Source organism: Thunnus albacares, chromosome 7 (genome assembly GCF_914725855.1).
Source record: "Thunnus albacares chromosome 7, fThuAlb1.1, whole genome shotgun sequence".
Lineage (NCBI taxonomy): Eukaryota > Metazoa > Chordata > Actinopteri > Scombriformes > Scombridae > Thunnus > Thunnus albacares.
In genome coordinates, this window is record NC_058112.1 from 18,465,977 (window position 1) to 18,483,602 (window position 17,626).

Below are 17,626 nucleotides of genomic sequence, written 5' to 3' on the forward strand. Positions count from 1 at the left end.
AACTGTGCCCGCACTTTTTTTTTTTATGAGCGACAAGGAGAATGAAAACAGATGTTATGTGCATCCTGACTGTCCACAAGCTAACACTGATGAGCTTAATTTATGACCACTTTCTGTGATTGGGCAGCAAAACTGCAAATCGATCTTTAGGGTCCCGGCTTCCACCTGTAAAGAGCTTTCCTCCAAATTGCTGCCATGGCACTGCCAAATCTGAAGCCTCTCTCTGTGTACAGGATGTATGTTAAAGTATGTATGAACCATGCCTATTTTTCTTCTTCGGAGCTATTGATTTTTAAATGAAGTATCAAAGAAAATCAATAGTAATCAACAAATAGGAGGCAGCACTTCTGTGTGTCAGAACCTGGACCTGAGCTCAATCAATTTAACTGGCTGTCACAACGGGGAGGGAGGGAAGTGAAAAGAGACAGGAATTTGACAATACTTACTGTAAGATGTTATTGATGTTGATTAGTGGGAGGATACCACCTCAAGCATGATGACTATATCTGAGATGTATATTGTCAGGAAAGGAACAATGCATACTAAAAATAATTAAAAGAGGCGTAAAGCAAAATCTAGTTTTTATTAACCTAATTTGGTGACTGAGGAATCTCAATATATCAATATATCTCTGTATCGAAGATTTAAGGTAGCCTTTAAATACTGAAGTCACATTTTCAACACAGAAGTGATAAATCATATTACAATCCTGTAACACTAAAGCGTAGGTTCACAATTTCAATTTCAAGTCTGTCTTAAAACAGTTGTCAGGTGCACATATGATCATTTAAACAGGTTTTGCTGGCAGTAACCGTTCCTCCTGTTCATACTGGCCATTTAAAAATCCCCTCATAGTGCGGTTCTAACGTAAGTGATGGGGGACAAAACCTACAGCCACTGTTTTATGTAAAAATGTATTACAACATTTATTGTAAGCTAATATGCAGCTTCAGATGTCTAAATCAGTCAAATCAAGTAGATATCTTTCAAAGTTGCAGAAAAAAAGCACAGAGAAAATGAACACTCTTAAATGCTAGCTAAACTTTAAAAGAGACCGAGTTGTTTGTTCTCTGCTGTTGTCTCTAGACATTAAATCTGCTACTGGAGTAATAATACTTTTTTAGTGGTAAGTAGTAATAATTACTATGATAAGTTATAATTAGTTTGTGTATTTAAAAGACCTATAAAGTCATTAATTAAAATTTGTAAAGCTTATTTGAGTGTAGGACGCTTTAATGATCCTAAAAGAGCCTCAAAACTCTTATCATCAACATGAGATTGTGAGTATGAATAAGAGTCCACTCTTTGGCTCTCCTCTCTCAGTTTATTAGATCACTTTCATGAACACTGCATTTTCTTGAATCTCAATCAGCAATCTTATTGTGTTGGTCAGAGGGGGAATAAGAGGCAGCTACAAGCTGAAACACATGAGCCGTTCTGCTACAGTGCTTTATTCTCCTCGGTGCTGCTGTTTTTGGCTTCGTGAGGCTCAGCGGTACTGAGAAAGTGACAACATGATCTGTCTCTGTTCACTGTCACTCCATCACCAGCCCTGCTGAGAGTAGCACTCAAAGGCAGCAGGCTTTCAAAGGTCATAAATAACGCAGAGCCCCAGTAAACATAAAGGTGAGCCGCTTCACCACCGGGTGGAAATGAACCGTTTTATTGGAGCACCGTATGGTGTCCGTAAAACGTGAGTGCTTCTCGCTAGACTTTTTGCTAGGCCAACATGCAGCCCTGTTCTGTCATAAAGCAGTGCACACACATTTTAACCCACATGTTATTTTTGCGGCTTGGCTAACTTCTCTAATAACAAGTGTATTGGGAAGAAAAATATGCTATTAACATTTCATGTAAGTAGCCTGTCAGTTAGTGTCAGGATGGGTTCTGAACTTTGAAACTAAAGACTTCGCTCATGCTCTTGTACGAGCCGCTTGCCTGTAGCTGGTTGCTTGAGGTTCGCTCAGCAAGGAACAGAGTGGCCTGTGTGTGTGTGTACCTAAGATGGTGGTGTGTATACAAAGACAGTCCTGTATGGGGTATGGAGTACAGTCTGAGGTGGTAAGCATGACCCTCACTCATTTCACCCAGTCTGCTGCCATAGCTTAGGGCAATCTGTCCTGCTTGTACATGAATATAAATACTTAGCAACACACGTATAAGCTAAATGGGCTATATATATATAATAAGTATAATTTTTTACATTTGTGGGTTATACTCCTCTTCATTGCCACTGAAATGATGGTTGACTTTCTTTTTTAGGCCTGTGTTGTGTGTATCATAATCAGTGTGTTTTTAGCAACATTGGAGAGAAGTGAACTTTTGTGTGTCTGTAAAAGAAACAGAATCTGTTGTGCTTTGAACTGCTAAAATAGATTCGCACTATAGATTTGTGCTTTCTATGTTATTGCCAATCACTGATATGAAGCCAGTTTAACTTGGGCTGCAGCCTGATTCTGACAGTAATAAATTGCTCAGCAATTGCTCCCTGTTTAACCTGGATACGTATAAACCTGTCAGAGATTAATATTGTAATATCACAAATGAGAAACAGGGCAGGTATAGATCAGGCCCCTCTGAAAGCAAGTCTGTGTCACCCATTTGTTCTGCTCACAGGGCATGGAAAATTGCTATATCTATCTCACAACTTGTCCGGTTGATATTTAATGCTGTAGGTACATTCTTATGGCATTTTTCTGTAATGCTTTTCTCTCAGGTGTTTTTCCAGATAGTAATATGGCTTATCTCATAAAACTTTTGTTTAACTTTTACCTTTTTATATTCTTTTAAAATGCTATCCTCCAAATGATGTATTTTCAGTGCTTGCAGTATTTGATAAGACAAGGTTGTATTTTTCATAGTAGTCTTTGAAATAAATTCGCACTAGTTACAGGTATGCAGAAAGTGAGTTAACATGTAAAACTATGGAATTAATACAGTAGTACAATATCTTTTTGAATGCTATAATATATACTCTGGGTGGGCAGTTGGAAGGTTTTTTGCACCACTTTATCAGTTACTGTCAGATGACTTCCCTCTTATACAAGAGATTGTGAATGCTCGATTTGGGTTTTGGTTGGTCCAGGTCTGGTCAGCTGGTCAAGTCCACCTGTCGACCTCCAGGAAGTGTTTGATCCTATTAACGTAGAGATGGGTAACCGGAAGGCACTCTGTCTAACTCTGATCAATAGTTACTTATCATGTCTGGGAACTCCTGATTGACAGATAGAATCTCTCTGTGACACACACACGGACAGTTTGGCTATTGGATTAATGCCACATAGATACCAGTCCCCTAATGACAGTGACCTTCTGGGAGGTCACACTTTCACAACACTGGTTGTGTTACTGGTAAACCACATTTATTGTTTATTTGACAATTCTTGAAATATAGAATTTGAGCCTCTCTTGTTAAATTTGATTTGAAGGGATTTAAAGGTGCGGTGTGTAGAATTTAGTGGCATCTAGCGGAACAGACTTGGCAGAGATGGAATATAATATTCATAAATATGTTTTCATCAGTGTATTATCACCTGAAAATAAGAATTGTTGTGTTTTTGTTACGTTAGAATGAGCCCTTTATATGTATATAGGGAGCAGGTCCTCTTCCACAGAGCCTGCTATCTTGCACCACCATGTTACAGTAGCCCAGAATGGACAAACCAAACTCTGGCTCTAGAGAGGGCGTTTCGCTTTTTTTTTTTTTTTTTCCCGCAAGTTTTGTGACCACCGTAGGTTCTCCTATATACTTGGAAGGGGAGGGTGAGAGGAGGTGAGAGGAGGTTCATTTGGTTGCAATGTGCAACCTTACCACTAGATGCTGATAAATCCTACACACTGCACCTTTAAAGGTAGAATTAAGTCTTGGTGATATGAGTCGATAGCACCAAAACATTCGTCCTTACAGAGTGAGTGTCTGATTATTTTAAGCCAAGTTACTTGGTGAATGGCTGACAGGCCAAATAAACAGACTCAGCTTGAACTTTTTCTTTCTCTTCACACTTCCTTCTGTTATGTTCTTTACTGACAGGCCAAACACTTTTTTTGCCAGGGATTCAAAGACTTTTTTTTTTTCCTTCTCCTCCCTCTGCAGGGCAAAGGAATATGAGACGTCAATTGAAGCAAAGACCCAGGTCCCTGACTCCCCATACAAGGCCAAGTAAGTGTTTTCCTTTTTTTATAAGTAGAAGTTTTACTCTTTTCTTCATTTTTAATGTCTTAAAAAAGCTCATCAGAATTCCCCAAGACAGAAGTTGATATACTCAGTTTTAGGGACGCAACTAACACTTTTCAGAATTCAGAGTGATGCCAATCACATTTTGCTAGAGCCCAAGGTGACGTCTTTAAATTGCTTGTTTTATCCAAACAACAGTCCAAAACCCAACGATAATCTATATCCTTTCATTGAAGACTAAGAGAACTAACCCATATTTGCAATTGACAGTGATTTTTTCTTTTGGCAGTTTTCCTTAAAAAAAAAAAAAATTGAATGAAGAATCGATTATCAAAATTATTGCCAATTTTCAAAATCTCTCAATTAACCAATTTAATGTTTTGGCTCTATTCAAATTGTTAGTTTTGTCTGACCAGCAGAACAAAACCCAAAGATATTAAATTTACTATCATTTAAAAAAAAAGTCTAAAAACTGACTTAAATATGAATCATTATTTAATTTTCTGTCATTTAATGAACTGGTGTTTAAACAGATTTATAATAACTCTTGGCTCTTGTATGTTCAGGTTACAGCGCCTGGTGAAGGACCTGTTGAAGCAGCTGCAAGGCCAAGACAGCGGCCAGTGGGCCAACAACAAAGTGTCTGGTCTGGACAGAACCTTGGGAGAGATCTCTCGCATTTTAGAGAAACAGGTAGATACGGCAAACAGTATGATTGAATGATTTACATCTATCCTTTATGTAGTGATATATATTTAAACATTTTGGCTGTATATTAAGGACCAAATGGTTTTTATGCACCTCTACCCACACTACTTTTTAATGTAGAAAACTGGTTGGAAGTTGCCTGTTACAACATCAGGTCCTCCGCTGCTCTGCAGAGTGTGTCCTGCATTGCTTTGCTGTCTACTGAAGTCTGCTGCAGCTCACAGGTCATGCCAGCCCTTTGGCATGTCTCGTCAGTGATGAGTTGTGTTTGGCTGAAGCTCCCTCTGTCTCACCCACCCAATGTAGAGTATCGCTTACTCCAAAGCCACTTGCCTGTGGTTATTGGTTAATGAAGACCAGATTAACTGTGTTTTTATTGTGCACATGGTACCAATAGAGGAGCTTCCTAGCACGAGAGCAGGCATTGTTTCACACAACTCAGATGTCACTGGTTTAGACAATGGTAAATTGGATTTCCAGTTGAAATGCCATTAATGCACAAGACGTTATTGAACAAAGACATTTTTTTTCAGTGTTAGCTTTTTTCTTGCACTTCTTTGCAGTTGTGTAAATATATATAATTGTCAGATATAACTGCAGACATTTATAACTTTAGTTGATTTGAAACATCTGTCCCAGAGGTTTTGTTGCATGGCTTTTTTTTTTTTTTTTTTTTTTTTTAACAGTAAAACTCACATCAATTTGAGACTGAGAGGAGCAATTAAAACACCTGCCACCATGTTTATGATAAGGAGAATATACAGCCCACTTCCTGTAATGAGGCATAAATTTCCTGCCAAGTTGTGGTTCGCACCATCATAACATCCCACTGTGCGTGTCTGTGGGCGTGAGGATAGAGAGATTATGGTGTCCCATCAGTGACAAGGGGGACGGCTGGAGAGGCTATTAACGAATTTCCCCAGAGAGGCAAAGAAAGAGGTGGCTGCGGTGGGTGGCACGGCGTCCTGTAAGGAGAGAGGAGGAGACCAGTGTGATTTGAGTAGCTCACAAGCTGTCACTACATGAGGGCTCCTCCCCTCAGCTCCACATACTCCCAATAGGAGGTCAGAGGTCAGTGGGCCACAAGAGATGTGCTCTATTCAATGGCGGTGTCATCGGCAAAGAGGCAAATCAAGGATCTGCTGGGGTGTTTTGGCTTTGTCTCTCACCTCAGTTTAAAAACACATTTTTAAACTGTTTTGTCAAGTCCTACTCCACTAGCTTCTTACAGAAACATCCACCCCAAAGCTGTGTAGAAGCGTGATTGGCAAATGAGGCAGCCTGGGGAACACTTTCCTCTCTAATCCCTGGACAAAGTCAAATAAATAGAGTCTCCGTCAGCATGGCTGTCTGGCCCCTGAGTCACTTCAAGTCGGGACCGTTTAGATTATTTGACCTAACAAGCATCTCTCATGTCATTGACTCACCTAGAGATTTGTTTTTCTCTCCCATATCTGATTCAGTCTCCACTTTCTCTGCTAATTCCTTAGACAACACCCGACACTCCCCTCCTGCACTGCTGTTTGGGTCCCACCCCCCCTCACTCCTCCCCTGCTCTCGAGGCCGCGTATAGTCTCTGACCCCAGTCTGTTTCTCCCTCTGTGGCCTCTAATTGTTTATTCTGTGTCAAACCTGATTTTTTTTTTTTTTCTGTGTGATTGAGAAGAGTAATTTTCCCAATGTGCTGCTCTTTTCTTTTTGTTGTAGACTTTGCTTTATTATTAAGCACTCATATTTATATATTGCCTAAAGTGTTTACTACTGCTTTCAATTAAAGCCTGTCTAGAAAAGGGCAACGTGTATGACAGGTAAGGAACTGTCAGGAGCATGGAGCTCTGAGAACCGAAAACTGCAGACTGTATTTACATTTTCATTGTCAGCTGTCAGAGCCGACCAGTGGGACTGGTTGGAGTTGTATCTGGGGACACGGGGGTAGGAGAGGGGCAGGGTGGCAGGATAACAAGGTTTCTTGCTTGAGCCTCCAGCAGACTGACAGATACAGCCCAGATCAGCAGTGTCAGAACTTTGTCATGCAAAGACGGCAAAAGTGAGCAGCGTACTATTTAGTTCTGTGAAGAATTTTTCAATCTTTATGAGCAAAATAATACATTACCTCTTGGTTTTAAATATTTGTTTACAGCGTAAAGGGTTACAAAAACTGATATAGTGGATGTGCATCAATAATATGTTCTTTTTCCTTGTTTGTTTTAAGTGTTTGACCATCAACAAAGCTTTTCAAAGGCATTGGTCCTAATATTATTTTAAAGCTGCATTATTCAGCTTTAGTTTTTAGTAATTTTTTAAATTTTGCAAACTGACGTGATTAAAATATTAATCAGTTTTCATAAATGATTAATCATTGAAGTCTTTCATCAGATAAAACTACCAAACATTTGAAAGTTATAGCTGGTACACTAATTAAGACATTGACATTGATATTGACATTTTGTTGGTGATTAATTGGTTGATTAATTAAAAAAAAAAACAACTGATACTTTAATGGAAAATGAAAACAGTCATTAGTTACAAAACTGGTGTTATTGTATTCTCTCAATATAGACTAGTTTGTTTCCAAACAGCCTCCTTTTCGTTTCCTTGCCACAAGACCAATAGGGAGTGAAATGGTTTTAAGCTACTTGGTGTATTAGTTACAACTAGAGGCTGTTTGTGGTTTCTGCGGCAGGTTTGATTTTGCGCCACACTGGCCTTTGATTAATCTTAGCTCATTTTATAGAATAAACACAGTTTGTAAAATTCTCCATTTCCCTGTAGGCCCTGCGTTCTCACAGCCTACTAAATCATATGCTATTATCTCTTGTAAACACACAAGTTTATACACGGCCTCACAATGTTTACTCCAACAACCTTGTTGTGGTTTACAGTTGACTTGGCCCACAGAGTTTTGTTTACCACTCTCTGGCTTTTCTATAAGGCTGTATAATGAAGAAATCCGTGTGAGGAGAGGGTGATCTGTCACACTCCTCTCACTGTTAGGTTTTTATGTGTGTCGGACTGAACTTATGACTTGAAGGTACAGATCAAAGTTGAAGCCAGTCCGTAATGAACTGCCAGTTGTTGTCCATCTGTTGGTGGAGCCAAACAACTGAGGCTGTGCCCTCCTCTCCTGCTGTAATTAAAGCGTCTGTTGGGAGGAGACTGCAAAGTGCAATCTGGCTGATCTGCTGGTCTGCGGACACTGTTGCAGGAATTACCAGCTGCTGCGGCCTTCCCCATCAGCTGGTGTAACAATGGTCACCCTGGACAATAATTGGATAAGATTCCCCTTTTTGTATAATTCAGGAGCCATCCATCTCACTTGTGTCTTAATGTTCAGCCTTTGGTGGTGCCTCTCCTTTTTTTTAAAAGATAAATTAGGTACTCTTGTTACTGTCTTATTGTTGTAGCTTCTGTTGGTGTGTAACCAGCCACCAACAGATTAAAACCTGAAGGAACTTTTTACATTTTGGGAAATGTATTTAATTGTTGTCTTACTCATAACCACAATATGAAATTCATCTCTGTGCTTTCACTACAGGGGTAGGTCTGGAACAGTTAGTCTACATTAAAAGGGTACTTCTTTTTAATAAAGAAATAAAGAAATATATAGGTTACATATAGTACTCCTTGTAAGTAGTAAAGCGACACTGTAAAATCTCTGCAATGACCCACTAAAAGCGAAAAAAAAAAAAAAAAAGAGTCTGAAGCTAAACTAGCGGCTCTAAGAGGCTGTATTTGGGCATAGCAGTGCTTTGACCTAAATGCTAACGTGCTGATGTTTAGCAGCTAAAATGTTTACAATTGTCGGCCTCTTAATTAGGAAATGTTAGCTTGCTAACACTCTAACCTAACAGTCGATGAGACATTTAACTCAGAACCACAAATGTCAAACCTTTGATGGCGCTAGAGGAAAAGTCAGGTTCTTGACAAAGTCCGTTGGCTTCATCCTCTGGGGAACATGAATGACTATCAATACAACATTTCATGTATATCAATCCAGTAGTTGTTGAGATATTTCAGTCAGGACCAAAGTGGAGGACATACTGACCAATCAACTAACAGACAGACAGAACCACGCCAAATATGCTAAAAATATGCTAACAACTCCAAAACTATATTACTTACATATATGTAATTAAGGAGCCAGTCACCTCTACATCCAAGAGTCTCATGAGTTTTGTTCATAACTACAACAGTGCACAAACCTGTCGACCTTACTATGAGGACTTTTTGAGATGCTGCATGCAGTCATTTGGTCCATCTAATCATTTCCCACTGCTTCCAATCTTTGAAGAAAATGATAACTAATCTTCTAGTCTAACTTTAGGTAAGACTGCAAACAAGTGCATATTGGAGTGTTAGAGTATCCCTCTAAGTACACTGGGTGGAGGATCTTTACTGTAACTGTCTCTTACAACATAATTTGCAAATTCCTGCTAATCCTTTGAGACAAAAACATTGTTTTCATTCTTTTTTAGTTTGTATGCAAATTTAGCTTACTGTGTACATACACTGTCACTGTAATTACATACAAACATGATTCTGTTGCCCTTCTGTGGTTAGGTTTGTAGAAAAGATATATCATCGCCAGATGCTTGTTCCATTTGCTTATAAAGCAAACTGCACGAAGAACAACATTCACTGACTGCAGAGCTGTTATCAGGCAAGACAAGACTTAATTTTCTATCAGTTTGTTTTCTGTGTAATTGAATCTTCACAGTAAAACTCTGGTGCCTTTTTGTTTTCCGTGGGCCATTGCATGCATAGACCACCTAAAGATAGTATCTCAGGTAGTTTGAACTTAATCCTCTTCACCCGCATTGTTCCATCATCACAACAGATAAATCTGTCAGCAGAGCAGAAAAAACACTGACTAACCAAGCAACTCTTGTCTGGTTTTCACAGGAGACAGCCAGGACTGGGCAGGTCCCAGTTACCCCCTTTAATACCATTTGATAAGCTGCTATGAAAGAGCTGCCTTTTTTCATTTAGGCTAGAAGCTTTTAGGTAGGTGTGTTGATGGGAGGGTTAAGAGAAGGGTTAAGCGAAGCTCAGTGACTGAGACCCAATTGATTAGGCATGGAAACTGCAAGCAACTTACAGAGAGGAAGTCATAAGGAGGTGTTTTTTTTTAAAACACTGCTAAGACATTTCTCATCATCTTGAATCCAAAGTCATTGCTGTGTTGGTAATGTTTTTGTTACAAACCCTAAACGATTGTTCAGTGCGTCTTCCTCAGAATCGAGGAGCAGTTACCTCAGCAGCAGGCATGAATGACAGATGAAGAGCTTATCTGTAATTTGGTAAAGCGCTTCTCTCTCAATGTGTTCAGGCTTGTTGGCAACTTCCCATCTACAGAACAAAAGCGCTGTGAAGTGGCTGGATTTTAGTGCTGTCACAGCAGTGAGGAGCCTGTAACCTCATTAGGTGGAGGAGTGACCTGCAGTGTAACACGGCCCTCTGCAGTCGTGTGAAGACGGCCCTTCATCAGCAGCTCCCCTCCAGCTCCTTTCCTCCCTGTCGACCCAGGCACAAACATGCCTGATAGCAGCGCTCGCTCCTGGCTTTGTACTTGTTGATTTATAAGATACTGTAGCAACAGCATTTGACCCACTGCCAATTACTCTAACTCTTCTCTCTTGTCATCACTGGAGGGCAGGAACTAACTATTTACATGTGTTTATAATTCTAATGCACCAGATTGATGTATTTAGTTAGTTTATCTGTATTTACTTTTTATATTGTAAGTTGACTGAGAAAAATGAACAACAAAAACACAGCTTAAGAAGAACTACAAGTAAGAAAAAAACTTTAAATTCGTATTAAGATAATGTTAAAAAAAATGTATTATAAAATTAGGTGATTTAACGTTTTATGTCACCTCAAAGGAGGCCTGCCAATATCCACAGTGAACCACAGTTGCGCACCCAAGCTTACTGCTGACTGGATGTTGTTTAGATTACATCATTGTATGGAAACGTTTGGCAGTTTAGTCCATTTAAGTTCTTACTCACTGGAGGAAGTTAAAACCGTCCTCGTCGAATGTCATCTGAGTGAGTTGCGCTTCTTTTATCGGGTATTTCCAGCTGGCTTTCATTCATGTATACGGATTAATGAAAAAATACTTGTATCAAACCTACGTATACACATAAATCAATTTTAGCACTTTTTTTTTTTTTTTTTTTTACATGGGGGGAATTGTACTGCATCTTACATTTTGTATGTCTAGTTGTCAACAGTCCTGGTATTTATAATTGTCCACTGATTTATTTTATTGAATTGCAATGTGGTTTGTAACCTTTTTAAAATTATTATTTGCGTGTTGTTGGTTTGAGAGCCTTTAATTTTTTTTTCTTCACAAAAAGAAGTAGAGAAAAGAAAGGGAAATTTAAACAGAGCCAGCTGAAGCAAAGCACCATTTTGAAAAGGCACCATTTAGTTAAACACACTGTTTTAAGAAAAGTCTGCTATCAGCACAAAATTTTCTGATCTACAGTGACTATAAATAAGAGAGGAGCTTGTACTGGGGTTGGATAATGTTAAAGGTTAAAGAAAGATGTCTAAACAGGATTACATGGATCCCTGTAAATGCTGACACAACAGGTGAAGTAATGTAAGTGCGTCACCTTTCTTCCTCCAACAGATTTGATGCAATGTTGCTCAGTTTAAGTCAGATTATGGTTTTATTTATCATATCCTATCAGAATAATTGTCCTCATTTTAAAGTTATTTTAATTGCCTTGTTCTTTGTTTGGCCTAGTGGCATTTTTCTCAATTTCTCCTAGACTGGTCAATCGTTGAGACCACCCTGGTGCTAACTGGAGCCTGCAGAGCATTTGCCTTCTACTGAAACTTGACTGTTGTGGGGCGGAGTCGGGTTGTGCACTTTTGAGATTAAACAGGAATACTTTAGGGATCACTTTGTTTCAGATTTCAATCCCTCGCCCCTGTAGGAGAAAGAGAGGTTCCCTCTCTGGTGAGAGCCATGTAATCCTCTGTCCAGCCTGTGGCTCATTGTCCCCTGACTGTACCTCTCTGTTTCTCTGACTCTCTCTCTCTCTCTGTCCTTGCCTCAACAGAACAATGCAGACCAAGTGGCCTTCCAAGTGGGCGGCGGCCTGTCGGCTCTGGAACAAATTCTGCAGGTCGTCGCTGCTGCCTCCACACCCACCGCAGTCCCTCGTATTCCTCTCAAGTGAGTGGCGTCACCAAATTGAAATGTTACATATTTCTGTGATTTAACATGTGATAAAATATAAATAATCAGTTGCTATGCTCCTCAGTTTACAGTCATGCCTCAATTCAAGTTTCTGTTTCAAACCAGCAGGGTGAGCTGTCTCTTTAGCTTATGATTGGTAGAATTGGATTTCTGAAATGCTGAACAGACTGTTTGAAACTAGGAGGATCAGACCTGCATAAACCTGTTGTTGTTGTTTTTGTTGTTGTTGTTGTTGTTGTTGGGACCAGTGAGTGATCTTGTTGACTAGGTGGTTCAGTGTCAGGGTGGGAACAGGTCTGGAGTGAATTTCTGCATTGGTGGAAATTCCCTCTGGGCTGAAGTCTATGAATAGTTACATCTTCTGTTTTGATAAAAATCTGTCCACAGTGTTTATCTAATGTTATGTTTATTATGTTTAATGTTTATCTCTTCTTGGTTACTGCCAAGGCTGTACTCCTATACATTATGAAAACTCATATGGACAGGCATTAGTGGTGTATTTACTGGTCGAAAGAAAGAATGACTCCGTACTGTATTTCACATGTTTTTATTATTCTATGAATAGTATATAAAATCAAAGACAGAACGCGGCTACAGCATTTATATAACTTGTAGTATACTTCAATCTCTGGCGAAAATGTAAGCAGCTTTTCATGCTCCCCATAAATCTCACTTAGGATGAGAGCTGAATTCCTTGTTGGTCGTGTACAACTACTTGGGAAGCATTTTGTATAGGTATAAATGTTAGCGGAAGTGTTAAATGTTAACAGTGCTCATTTTTGCATTTCTGGTTCTCACAAAACAGCATTTCTTTTGCAAACCTGAAAGACAGAAATAACTGCGTCATCCATATTGTTTAATGTGGACTCTGTTCTATATTCGCAAGGCCTCAAACAGCTGTTACATTTTGTCTTACCAATGACTTCTCTTTGACTGTATCCTTTCACTGACCTCACTGACAACATACTGCTTTATTTCCTATTTGTGATTTCTTGCAATTGCATAAAGTGAGTGAGCTAATCTCAACTAACCTACTTTATCACTGTTTATAGTTGCTTCATCTCAATAAATACTCTCAAAATGTATTAATGAGTAACAGCGCTGCCGCTTCTAGAAACAGAGAGCATTTCCATTTCAGTAATCAATTTGTGTTCATTCTTCTCTCTCGAAACACAAAAAGCACATGTGCTCCATCTATCATTTAGAGTGCAGAGTATTTTTGAGTTGTGAGTCTGGCGTTCGCTTTGCCTGCCAGTAGATAACCTCAGAGAGGCTGCCATACTCACTAGTGGGACTCTGTAATGGACTAGAATGGCCTTGCTCTCCCATTCATTAGCATTTACTGGTCTCTGAATCTCTGCTAATGGACAAATGCTTCTTATATTTATAAGGCTTTTAAAGGGCATCACATGTATATTGATTTTTTTTTTTTTTTTTTTTTTGTACTCTCTCTCCCTCAATCATTGTAATCTGTGGGAATTTCAAGCAGACTTCTGAATTGAATGAAATGTTATTAACTTAAATGGAGACACTGTCTTCTTGTACACAGCGTTTGTTTACTGAGTATTTTTTGCACTTACGTGCATGATGATGTGGTAGTTTATATACACACACAATACCGCCTTGGCTTTTAAGACATCTTCTTGATATACTGTAGTACAGAAACAGGAGGTGAGGATTAGGCCTACATGTTTTTATCTTCTGTGTACCGGTCCAGTCAATGTGTGGGGTGAGTTATGAATTATGATAAATAAATGGTCTTGAATTAGCTCTTCTTTCATAACCAAACCTTTCCCATGGCTAAACAGGTTACTCTGCAAAGGAGTTTAACACCAGCATGAGATTAACAGCAGTCACTCAGACAGGCTTCAGTATGTCCGAGGCCTTGTAGGATATTTTCAGAATCGAGCTTGATTCCTGCGTTCTTCAGCTTGCCTGTCAGTTAGTCCTGTGCTGCTATCACTGCTGGACCCTTGAGAGCTTTGCCAGCTGTTAGCAGAGAGCTGAACCGGAGATAAGCCCCTGATGAACACAATCAATCCAGCCCAATGGAGACATTCACCCTGACCACATATATACAATATGTTCTGTGGTGTAGATTGAAATAGCTTGATTTGTAGCTTGTAAGTGTACCTTAATACACGTATTATAAAAGCACCAACTGTGTATACAGACAAAACACTTTTATTAATCCACATTCAGGGACAGTTATATACAAACAAATCTTACTGAGTCATTTTTTCTGTTTTGAAAACCATATTAAATGCAGGAGAGCTCACATTTCGACCTTGTGATTTAGCTCAGTCAGGTCAGTGCAGTCAGAAGCTTGTGAAGAGACGCAACACAAGGACGCAGCCCGGCTGTCTACTTATCACTATCCGTCATCTGGATGGCTGTGTGGCCTAATGGGCTGCTATACAGACGCTAGGCCCAGAGTGCGCTACATTATCTGTTTACAGTGATGCTGCTGTATTGATCACCTCCTCCTACCAGATAAACAGAGTGATTTACAAAAAAAGGCAGCTGCAGAGATGGTCCTGCCATATCTCTCCCCAGGGAGACTGATTCCATCTTGTTACCGTTACATTAATGAGCTAATTCTTCTACGAGGCTCTGCTAATGTCCTAGTGTAACCCTGTGGTCACTGGAATGTCTAGATCAGGGCTTATGCAGCCACTGACATTAACTTCAGCCAGAGAGATGATATCTCACAAAATGTACAACAACATTAGCATGTAGTTTTTCATTAACAAAGAGTGTTTTACTATATTAATTTTACTATATGATATATATTAATTATATCTGCATCTTACTGTTAAGTAGAGCAATTAATTGTTGTTTTCTCTATTGATAAATGTGCCGATTATTTTTCTTGATTAATCAACTAACCATTTGATCTATAAGATGTGTTGATTTCTCATAATCCAAATTGACATCTTCACATTGTTATTTTGTGCAAAGTAACAGTCCATAACCAAAAGATATTCCAGTCACTGTGGCAAAAGACTAAGAAAACCCATTCCCATGTGGGAGTGGGTCCAGCATTATCAAAATAGTTGCAGGTTAATTTTGATCAATTTATCAACTAATTGTTTCAGGTTTATTATTAAAGTGACTTTAATATATGTGGTGTTGTACTGTGTGAAGCACCACTTGTGCTTGGTGGACATGAAGTAAGCGAACATTAAACATTAAATAGAAGCTTTATAGGATCGTAGAATCTTACCCATCATACCCGTAGCATATATCATCACTATAATGTAGCTGTAGTCGCTTATAACTGTTTCACTAGTAAGGACAAATAAAGATAGTGACCAACTATTGTTTTTGCTTCAGTTGTGCGGGTGCATGCCTGTTTTTGTACCTGTTTGTGTTTTGGAAAACTGCAAATGATCAGTACAACCCAAAACCAAGGTCAAAGATGACAAGAATTATTTTTAATACAATAATGGATAGCTACACAGTGCAGGTAATAAGTGGATTGTCCTTCTGTCTTCCAATAGGGGTCACTGGAGAGAGGAGAGGAAGAAAGACTTGTCTTACTGTATATACTGCTTGTAATTGTCTCAACAGTACAGGCTCCATCTGCCTATACACAACTTAAGCTTTGACAAACCAAATGATGAAAAGAGCAGAGATGTTGGCCTACGATATTTGGCCTGCAAAAAATTATTTTAAAGGTTTATATTTTAATGTGTTCGTCATACAGCAGGTTGACCATTTTAATTGCCTTAAAAAGACGAATAGAGCTATTATGGTAACTGGAACAGGTAATCTCCAGAGAGGGATTTAGGAGTCCTTGGACATGCGTGTTAACCCAATTTGTCTTTCTACCTCTCACATGACCTGACCTGGTGTATCCTGTGAAATCAGACCCTGCTACTTGTGGTTTTATTTCAGGATGTTTTCTACCATTTGTGTGTGTCTGTGTGTGTGTGCATGCACTCATGCTCATGAGCGTGATGCTGTGTGACGGCTCATCAGATTTCCCTCCCCCCGCTTTATACCTGGCCAGTGTGGCACAACAGCCAGAGTAGATATCTTGGAAGCACTCAGGGTATCGGAGAGATCAACAGCAGAATCAAATTAAATGTCATTTAGATAGCAGTGAATGAAGGGATTGTTTGACAGCACAAGGAAATGGATTTGCTCCTCACCTTTTATTTTGGCTTAGGATTCTTTTTCTTCCCCTGAACACAAATTTACCCTGTTTAAGAGGCAGGGACTCAACCTGATCTGGAAGTTGGTCAGATTTCTGCAGCGTTGCTCCAGTCAGGCTTGACTGCGCACATAGGAAACGCACAGAGAGGGCGAGAAATGTGAGACTCAGGTTGAGGAGCACAGATCTCAGGGTAGATAATGCAAGGCAGTGACAAAAAGCATAAAGAGCCTTTTAAATGCTTGTTGTCCTGTTGTTAGCTGTTTATTTTTTTATGTTGAAAAATGGAGAAAATCCATAATCCATAATCTTCCTGCTAAAGAAACTGTGTTTATCTTGGTTTTTTTTGGATCTCATTTATGCTGGAAAATTAACCAGACATTGAAATCTTGATTCTTTTTAAGCCATATTCTCACTTCCAGGCATAGTTGGTTGTCTTTTTCTATCAGCTTTTGGGGTATACATTGAACTTGGTGTTTTAATATATTAGTTTAAATGCAGAGGTCAGTCGTCCCCCCCCCCAAGCCTCCACCTTATCATGTTTAGGCCTGTTGGCCACCCAGGCTGAGCCCCAGAGAGCTACAGGGGGGTGAAACGGGATCAGGTGTGCTCCATCCCTCTACCTCTTGGCCTCATTTCTCTATAGATGTGAATAGCTCCACAGGTAAAATGGTATTCCCTGGCTGGGTGAGGTTAAGCTGTTTAGTGTAGGTGTGCAGATTACACCCCTCATTATTTGCATCTCACTTTCTCCCTCCATCTCCAATTTTTATCAGTCAGATTCCAGGGGTTAGTTTACCAGTTAAAACTTGCAACAATAGTTCATGGCTCCTATTTTCAGAGCAGAATTGTTGTAGGAGTGATAATAGCTTGAAGGTGGAGATGGATAGTGGCTGTGGTCATTTTGGGGAAAATGTGAAGAACAATCAGAACCCCATAATGGTGTAAGTGGAGGAATGTTGTCTGCTTAGATATACTGGCACACATCAGTCCTCATAAAGTTTTTGTGCAACATGAGACAGGGTGGTGTGGCACTTCACCAAATTGTTCCTCAGAATCTTTGGCTGGAGCTGTCATGGTGGGGTATTGAGATAGTGAGATTCCCAAAGAGGGCGGACTATCAGGTGTCATGCTCATCAAGCTCAATTAGGTGGGAGGAAACCAAAGACAGATCACTGTGATGGTTCATTGTACAAGCTGGTGTAAGGGCATAACTCAACCATGTCTTTGACAGGCTCCTCATTTGTTCAGAGATGACCAAAGACAAGCCTGATTAGCTGTGTTACAAAGCAATTGCATGCTCATTACATGAGCAGTTGAGTGAGTCGATTGTTAAGCCAGAGGGCCAGATCTGTATCGCCAGGGGTGA

General features: G+C 39.6%; 1 protein-coding gene across 3 annotated transcripts in view; it reads left to right on the forward strand.

Annotated features, from left to right (window-relative positions):
* Positions 1 to 17,626, forward strand: part of scaper (S-phase cyclin A-associated protein in the ER) — a 58,374-nt gene that overhangs the window by 21,716 nt on the left and 19,032 nt on the right. For all 3 annotated transcript variants that reach the window (XM_044356334.1, XM_044356336.1, XM_044356335.1), the window contains 3 exons: positions 4,094 to 4,159; positions 4,741 to 4,867; positions 11,959 to 12,074. In XM_044356334.1, coding sequence (XP_044212269.1) covers positions 4,094 to 4,159; positions 4,741 to 4,867; positions 11,959 to 12,074 — 309 coding nt within the window. The remainder of the gene's footprint in view (positions 1 to 4,093; positions 4,160 to 4,740; positions 4,868 to 11,958; positions 12,075 to 17,626) is intronic.